Consider the following 9,624-nt stretch of genomic DNA (forward strand, 5'->3'; position numbering starts at 1 on the left):
TAGCAATTTTAATATGTATCCCCAGATAGAAAATTTTAAGCCAGGTAATTTCATGGAAAAGAAAGCTGAACAGTTACAAATTTCAGTTAACATTTTCTTTCATGTAAAATAAAAATAATTTTTTAAAAAACAATATAGTCTTCCTTAACTTTGAAGTGGTTTATAGAGATAATCTGAAATAATAGAGGTCTTGGCTATACATTTTTTTATTTTTAAATTATTATGAGAGATTTCATTTTCCAGAAAACAAAATAAAACTTAAGGATGGTCAGGAATATATTATTAAACATAATTTGGTAGATGCATAGTAAGTACCTAGAAAACAGAACATTTACGAATTAGTTGGTAGGGCTTTTTATTGCTATTTGTACTTAAATTAACCATTCAATTTGTGTTATAGAATTTGAGATTTAGAAGTCTAGATTATTGGGGAGAGATGATGAAATTGTTCTAAGTTTTATTAAATCAATGGGTGCACAACTCTATAAATATAGTTAAAAGAAGCATTTGATTACATATTAAATGGATAATTTATGTTAGGTGAACAATAACAATAAAACTTATACCAAATACAGGTGATTAAAAATGATTAGCAAACTCTGAAGGTGAAAGTTGCTGGTATTTCACTGATGTCACTTGCTAATTTATTTTCTTAGTCTCAAATATCTGCTGAGTTTGTATTGAAATCCTGTAGCTAAGATGTTTGCTTGCTTTTTATTGCTTTTTTTTTTTCTGAAGGCCTGATTGCTGAGACCACTGTCAATAAGAAGATATGAATGAGTCCAGGCAGCAGTCTCTGTTCTTTATCTTACTTCCTGATTTACACAGACTCTGTTCTGTCCAGATAACCTTGAGTAGCAAGGTGGCAGAAACTGAGATTAGGAGTATACAAATAAAGATGTGCAGGTAAAAACTTGTCATCTTTTAAACTTCTTGAAACCTATAATAGCTATTTAGAAGTATTTTCTTCAAAACATTTGTTTTACCTGTATATTTAATTTGAAAACAAATTCAGTTTTAACAAGACAGTTTGGATTTATTTAAACAGACTTAAAACACTTGAATATCTCACTGAGTCTTTATATTTATGATCTCTTTATGTACTTGAAAATCTTTTCAAATCTCTGTAAGACAGGAATCAAATCAGGCAGCCCTAAATTTAGAGACACTAAGTAATGCATATTTACTATCTATTCCTTGGCAAGGTACTTAAAGATACTAAGATTAATATAATTTCTTAATTTACAAATCAAATAGAAGACAGTAAAGAATATTTCTCTAAGAGTATATTAGAATATCTGACCCTGGCTGTGTGCAGTGGCGCATGCGTTTAATCCCAGCACTTGGGAGGCAGAGCCAGGTGTACCTCTATGAGTTCGAGGCCAGCCTGGTCTACACAGTGAGTTCCAGGCCAGCTGGAGCTACAGGGAGACCCTGTCTCAAAAAAGATTAAAAAAAAATGTGACCCTAAGTAATCTTTAAAGCAACAGCTCAGTTGAAGCCTAAATTATAATTCCCTGATTATTAAGGACTCATGTATCCTTAAGTTGTTTGAGGTACGCAAAGAAGGACTCAAGACAAGATTATACATTTATTTTATTTATTTATTTATTTATTGTCATTATTTTATTTATTTTTCTTCTTTTGGTCTTTTTGAGACTGGGTCTCCCTGTAGCCCCAGCAGGACTGGAACTCACTATGTAGACCAGGCTGGCCTTGAACTCACAGAGATCTGCCTGCCCCTGACTCCCAAGTTCTGGGACTCCAGACGTGTGCCACCTCGCTGGCAAAATCGTACTTTTAAATAAATAACTCCTAGAAGAATAAAACCACTAAGATTGCTAAGGGCAAACTGGGTGTGATGGTACACACCTGTAATCCCAGCAGTATGGAAAATGAGGTAGGAGGATCTCAAGATTGAGGCCATCCTAGGCTAAGGGCAGAAAATGAGGAAGACAGGTTTTTGGTATCCTCCATTTTCCCCTTATTCATAAGACTTCTCCCTATTTTTTATCCCCTCCCTAAAGCACAGTGGAGAATCAGTACCTTTCCTGCTTGGATGCAATTTGATTATACTTACTAAAGACTTACCTTGGGGAAATAATAATAGGTAGAAAAATTGGGTAGAAAAGTGAGATTTTAAACCAAGCAAAATTTCCAAATACTCCAGTAAAGTGAAAGCACAGACAGTAGGCAAGTTCACTTTGAAACGAATACATTTCTTTTCCACAGGCAGTTGCTGCTTTTGCATGAAGATATTCTCACAGCGCCTGTTCCTAGAATACTAAACCAAATTTGGGTAGTGATGTCGGTTAGTATTACCAATTATTGGAAGCAATTGATAAACAATAATTCAAGTGTGGTAACTGAAATTGAAGATGGTTTGTGAGGATTAATCATTCCATATTTCAATTTTATTGAATATTCTATTAACTAACTTTGATATGCCTGATATTTAAATCCATTTTGTGATTCTAAATATTTAACTTTCTCTGATACAAATGCTGAGCTAAAGACCATTAATGAATAAAGCATGTTATATAGTACAATATGTTAAGATAGCATGGCCTTTAATGCCATCTATAAATTGTTAGTTATAATTAATATAAAGGAAGAAGTTTCAGCTGGGTGTGGTGGAGCACACCTTTAATCCCAGCACTCAGGAGGCAGAGGCAAGCAAATCTCAGTGAGTTCAAGGCCAGCCCAGTCTACATAGTGAGTTCCAGGCCAGCTGGAGCTACAGGGAGACCCTGTCTCAAACACTTTCCCCCCATAAAAGGAAGAAGTGTCTCATTTCAGTAAATCAACTTTTTTGTTATTAATCTTTGAAAATTTCATATATACATACAATGTATTTCTGTCATATTAACACTTCATTCCCTCCATGGCCTCCTGGCCCCACCCACCATGTCCTCCTCCCAACTTCATGTCCTCTTTTTTAAAAAAGAAATAATAATCCAGGAAGTCCAGTTACTGCTGTACATCTATGCATGGATATAGGGCCATCCACTAGAGTATGGTCAACCTGCCAAGGACCACACTCCTAATCCTAGCCCTCAGCTACAGGTGGGGATTTGTGAGCCCTGCTCCTGTCCATACTAGAATGTTGACTGGCTTGATCTTGTACAGACAACCACAGTTGGTGGGAGTTCATAGTGCAACAGCCCTGTTATTTCTGGAAGACATTGTTTTGCAGCAGTTCTCCCAAGCCTCTAGCTCTTACAATCTTTCTGCCCCCTTTTCCTGGGTTCCTGACCCTTGGGGATAAGGTGTGTGATATGGATGTCCCATTTGTGGCTGAGCACACCACAGTCACTTATTCTCTGCACTTTGACCAGCTGTGACTCTCTGTATACTACACAGAGAAGCTTCTCTGATGAGGATTGAGAGCTGTGCTAATTATGGGTGTGGACATACATATTAGGAAGTAATTTGATATTATATCTGTTTAGGAAAATAATAGTATAATCCAGACATGGTGGTACACATCTTTAATCCCAGCACTCAGGTGCCAGAGGCAGGTGGATCTCTGTGAGATCAAGGCCAGCCTAGTCTACATAGCAAGTTCTAGGCCCACTGGGGCTACCGAAGACCCTGTCTCAACAAAACAAAATAAAACAAAACAAAACAAAAAGAACATTTAAGTTCACCCCTAGGGCCTATATGGCTCCCTAGCCATGAGTTCTTGGTCAGATTCACAGTACCTGATAAAAGTTTCAGTTTATAGTGGGCTCTAAAGCCGATCAGAAAGTGGTTGATTACCCCCATGCCATTCATGCAATTATTGAACCCATGGGTATATCTTGTGAGGCCAGTCATTATTGTAGCTCACAGTGTTCACAGCTGGGTAAAACCATTGATGATTTTTCTCCCCCTGCAGTCTGCATAAGACGTTTTGCTTCTGTTAGCTAACCAGTAGGGAGAAAGTTTCCAGATCAGTACTAGCTTGATTTCTCCAAATCCTGTGACCAAAGTGTGTGTGGTCTTCAGCAATAGGATCTTACCATCAAGTTCTGAAGGGCATCCAAGAGAAATAGCAGTAGCCTGTATTATTTGGACTAGCACTTGGTCTTAAAAAAAAAAAAAAACCACCCTTTTTCAAGGAACTCACATCAGTTTCTTTTAATTAAATAATAAATTTTAACCAATCAGTTAGTTGAGACAAGGTCTCATGTATTCCCGGCTGGCCTTAAACTCACTAAATAACTGAGAATGACTTGGAGCTTGTCTGCATCTCCCTAATGCTAGGATTATATGTTTGTGTCACCACTCCCAATTTTATCCTGTGCTATCCCCAGCCCCCTAGACATTTTATTTTGAAACACTGAAGGTAAAGTACTTGCTATGCAAACAGGAAGTACTGAGTTTGATGCCCAGTACCATAGAAAAGCTGGGCATAGCAGTATATGCCTGTAATCCCAACACTGAGGAGACAGACAGGTAGATCCCTAGATCTTACTGACCAGTCGTCCACTGACTCAGTGAGCTCCAGGTTCAGTTAAGAGTCCCTATCTCCAACACTAAGGTGAAGAATCATTGAGGAAGACATCTGATGTCAATCTCTGGCCTCTATGTGAACACACACACACACACACACACACACACACACACACACACTCACTCATACACACACGCATGCATGCACACAAAAAATTATACTTGATAAAATTAAACAAGAAATATATTTTCTTTTCAGGGGGTGTTTTTTTTTTTTTCTTGAGACAGGTCTCCCTGTAGCCCCAGGTGGCCCGGAACTCACTATGTAGACCAGGCTGGCCTCGAACTCACAGAGATCCACTTGCCTCTGCCTCCCGAGTGCTGGGATTAAAGGCATGTACCACCACGCCTGGCATGAGAAATATATTTTCTAATGCTACATTTAACTTTAACTTTATTATAAAAGCCATATTATTCTGAGTTTTTTGTCAAAAAGTCTCTGAAAATCTGCTTTTCCAAGATTTTGATTGATTTGACTCCAAAGAAATTATTTATTTAATTTTTGTTGATTTGAGAATTTCATACAATAAATTTTGATCATATTCAGTGTATTTTATCATAGTTCACCCTTCCTACTCCCCACCTTACTATCTCCCTTCATATTCTTTATTGTTTGTCTTTTTGTAAAGGCCTATCAAGTCTAATCTGTGTTTCCTAAGTGCTCCTGGGTGTGGGTCTGTCCCTTGGAGTCTGGTCAACCTATCAGGTATCACATTGGTAAGGAAAACTGACTGTCCCTCCCCTAGCATCCGTAAATTGCCAGTAGATCCTCAGCTAGGGCTGGGACTTCCTGCCCACATCCCCCAGCCACGCTGGGCCCCTGGCTTGGGTTTCCACAGGTCTTGTGCATACTGTCATAAGTGCTGTGGGTCCATATATACAATAAAATTGTTTTAACAACGCTGATAAATTGTCTAAATCCTTAGTTCTTTTGTTTTCTTCTAGCTCTTAGAAGTACATCTACATTTTCTTGTCTTTAGTATAGTTTTAAGAAAGATTAAGTTGTTAGTGAGCAAGTAAACTTATTTGTATTCTTTTGTAGTTGAAGATCTGTATGGAACAAGGAAGGTTTTTGTCTAAGGAGTCTAATGAGTTTATGTGGGTTAATCTTAGCAAAAATAATAAGAGGAAACTAGCCACTTTTTAATGTTTTGCTTTCTTACAAAAGCATTCTGTAAAATTTTTTAAAAATATATTTAAAGTAGAAGATGGGATTATTATGCATGCTACTGTGAAACTTGAATTTTATATCTTTAACTGTGTTTCCTGGATTTCTTCCTATGTTCTTACATATATCTTCCTTGTTTGTAAGGTTATGAAATATTTCATTGTGTGGATATATGCAGTAATTTAATGTTTGTTATGCACATCTGAGTTATTGATTTGTGTTATACAAACAGTACTTCAGAAAGCATCTTGAAATCATATAATTTGGCAATTTCTAGGGATTATATTTTCAGCAGTGGGATTACATCACATTTTAAACTATAAATACTGCTAAATTGCTCTCTGACAAGTTTTGTATTGTATTACATTTTAGCAAACAGCATTTCACTCATGAACCCTGGATATTCAAAGCCTTTGTATTTGCCTATCTGTTAAATTAAAAATAATAGTCTCTTATGAACTTGTATTTCTTTCATTTTCATTACTAAATTGAAAGATCCTCCTGCCTCTGCCTCCCAAGTGCTGGGATTAAAGACATGTGCCACCACACCTGGCTGCACATAGGACTTTTAAATTTAACCGTCTATTTAGGTCCACTTTTCCTTATTCATGTCTAAGCATGTCTTGTATATTAAGGAAGATATTAATTACACAAAATGTATTGACCTTTTCCTTTATATGGCGTGGAGATCGTGTCAGTATTAGACAGTATTCACCTTGACAGTGTACTCACAGATTCTAGTTTAGGGAGGAATGATTATCACTATGTTTTTCTTGAAAGAATAGAAGTAGCTTTGTTGTATTATGCTTAAAATCTGTATGTATTGCAATACTTAATTATGTATTTATGTTGTCTTTTTCTTTTCTACAAATGTGTACTTTTTGTTATAGATACCATTTTTTAAAGCTGGGAAACTTAATGCCTATATTGAAAAATATGGAGCTAAGGTATGTGTGTAAAATATTAATAATTTTAGATGCTATATTGATTTTATATTCAATTTCTTTTGTCAACAAACAAAATTTGGAGTATCACTTCACAAGTTATTGTTATATATGGAAAAGACCTCAAATATTTTCCAAATAATTATTTTGTGCACATTTAAGAGCAGAGAGAGGAATGAATGATTTTCCCATTTTGCACAGAAAACAAAACCTGAAAACATGGAATCTAATACCACAATTATATAGCTAATATATGGAGAAACAAAATTATAGATTGTATTCTGCATGGTGATGTGTTTCTTCAATGGGAGAAATTTGGTGGTACAAGGAGAAAGGAGACATCGTAGCTTCAGAGGTTTAAGTCTATTGTGGTGGAAGGGCATAGCTGAGCAGGCAGCTTACTGCACAGCGCCCAGGCAGGAGGAAGGAGACAGTGTCTGCACTAGTAGGCTTTCCTTCCCGCCCCACACTGCCTTTTATTTCAACCTAGCCTTCAGTCCCTACCTTATGGGGATAGTATACCCACATTCAGGATGGATCTTCCTCCCCTAGTTAATTCTCTCTTAAAATACTCTTATAGAGAGGCTGGAGAGATGGCTCAGCAGTTAAGAGCACTGGCTGCTCTTGCAGAGGACCCAAGTTTGGTTCCCAGCACCCACATTGCAGCTAACAACTGTTTGAAACTCCATTTCCAGGGGATCAGATGCCTTCTTATGACCTTTGCAGGAATTGCATGACATGGATGCACTTACATATGTGCAGGCGATACAGTCATACACATAAAATAAAAATAATAAATAAAATACTTTAAAAAAACAAAAAAAATACTCTCAGACACACCTAGAAGTATGTTTTTATAAATCTCATAGGCACTTTTCAAGTCAATCAATTTGGTAATTAATATTAGCCATCCTAGCTGTGAATGAGATAAAATCCCTGCCCTCAGAAATATTCTGGTAAGAAAAAAAATCCCCTTTCCTCTTAAAAAAAAACAAAAAACTTTTTTGAAGAGTTCATGTCTAATTTTGTTATTTCTTCTATATATGGTTCATTAAATTCATCAAAATCTATCTGGGCCTTAGCTTTTGAAAAAGTTTCTAACTGCAATTTTTCTTTAGCAGGTAAAAGACCTATTTGAGTTGTTTATTTCAAGGAATATGTCACTTTCCTATAAGTTGTTAAATTTGTTGTTACAGTTGCTTTTTCTTTTATTTGCCCTTGCTCTAGAATCTGAGGCAATGTCTCTGATTCCTGGCATGGGCTGTGTGTATCTTCTTTTGATTTTTCTTTTCTTTTTCTTACTCTCTGCTCAGTCTAGCTGGAGAATGGAGAGGTATTGTTATTTCAAGGTCTGAGCTTTTTGTTTCATTTCCTCTGTTGTTTTACCATTTCCTGTCACATTGATTTCTCACTTTGATCTTTATTATGTCCTTTCTTCTTATTATTTTGATTTTATTTTGTCCTCCATCTTCTAGTCTCCTAAAGTGGACATAGGTCATTGATTTGAAAGCTTCATTCTTTTCTAATGTAGAAACATTTAGTATGATCTTTTTCCTCCAAATATTTGTCTTATTTTAACTTTTTTTAGTTATTAATTCTTCCTAATCTCTGCTAAAAGTGTATGCTTTTTGGTTTCCAAATATTTAGTGATTTTCCAGGGCTCTTTCTACTGCTGATTTCTCATTTAGTTGTTATTAAAGAAGATGTTTCATAAAGCTTTAATTTTTTTAAATATATAATTTATTGAGAATTTCATACATGCATATAAGGTGTTTTGGTCAAATCCATGCCCACTCCCTCCCCTCCAACTCCTCCCACATCTCCCCATCACTTTTTTCTGATAAATTCATGTACTCTTTCTTCATCTATGATTTATTTATTTTTTTATGGGGCTTTTGGCCTCTCTTACATTCCTCCCTCTGAAGAAGTAACCCTAAAATCTTTTAAGGATTAGATACAAGCTCCCAAATATTTTCTACATTTTTGACCTTTGAAACAGAGTATGTTGCTAAGAGGCCCAAGGACATTGTGAGTTTTAGCCAAGAAACTGGCTACTTTTCTTTGGGGTCTTTTTACCCTAACTGCCTAGCCAGTTCCTACCTCCTATTCTTATCACACCATCCTCTGAAGAGGTTACCCAAATTGCCAATAGGGAATCAGGACAGAGACCTCTCTGGCTTCCTCCATACTGAACAGGCACCCAGGGTGAGACAACTGGAGTACCACTTCAGTGGGTCTGTCTAAAAGACTCCCAAGTTGCATAACTCTTACCTCTAGGGGGAAAAGAAAGGCCTTGAATCATGAATAGGAGATGTGAAGGAGAAGTAAAGGTAAAGAATAATTAGTATTATAAGTTCTAGACAGGGAACTAGAAAAAAGTTAGAACAGGGCAATTTTCCAGTGTTCATATGAGAGTCCATTGGAATTTCTTGACAAGGGCTTCCGAAAGCATCCCTCTGTTGGGTTCCTCCTCATTTTTCTTTTGCCTTCTAAGGCTGGACTTTAGAGTGATGGATTCAGGATTTACTTTCAGGTATTTTGATAGCTTAGCTGTTGGAGTGGTTAGAATCAGTGTCAGTTCCCTCTCAAAGGCTTCTAGATAGGGGGAGAAAACAAATTTAGCCATCATTTTAGAACAGACAAGATCTTTGGTGTCTTTGGTCAGATTTATTCCAAAATATTTTATTTTATTTTTTGCAGCAATTGTGAATGGGAACATTTCCCATTTCCCTTTCTCCAATTGCTTGTTATTGCTATATAGAAAAGCTATTGATTTTTGTAGATTGATTTTTTTGTTTTATTTATTATTTTTTATGTGTTTGTGTTTGTGTGGGGATGTGAATATGAGTGGAATTCTGGCAGAGCTCAAAAGACGGTGCTGGAATCCTTTGAACTGGAGACACAGGAAATTGTGAGCCACTGGGAACTGAACTCATGTCTTCTGAAGAGCAGTATATGTTCCTGAGTGTGGAGCTGTCTCTCCAGCCTCTCATCATATTTCCATGTATGCATTAA

General features: G+C 36.5%; 1 protein-coding gene across 1 annotated transcript in view; it reads left to right on the top strand.

Moving 5' to 3' along the window:
- Positions 1 to 772: 772 nt before the first annotated feature.
- Positions 773 to 9,624, top strand: part of CUNH18orf63 (chromosome unknown C18orf63 homolog) — a 41,843-nt gene continuing 32,991 nt past the window's right edge. Inside the window, exons 1-3 of the mRNA XM_008850693.1 lie at positions 773 to 906; positions 2,233 to 2,311; positions 6,556 to 6,612. Of these exons, the coding sequence (XP_008848915.1) occupies positions 773 to 906; positions 2,233 to 2,311; positions 6,556 to 6,612 (270 nt within the window). The remainder of the gene's footprint in view (positions 907 to 2,232; positions 2,312 to 6,555; positions 6,613 to 9,624) is intronic.

The sequence above is a fragment of the Nannospalax galili genome, unplaced genomic scaffold (assembly GCF_000622305.1).
Source record: "Nannospalax galili isolate Female #2095 unplaced genomic scaffold, S.galili_v1.0 scaffold243, whole genome shotgun sequence".
In the NCBI taxonomy this organism is placed as follows: Eukaryota; Metazoa; Chordata; class Mammalia; order Rodentia; family Spalacidae; genus Nannospalax; species Nannospalax galili.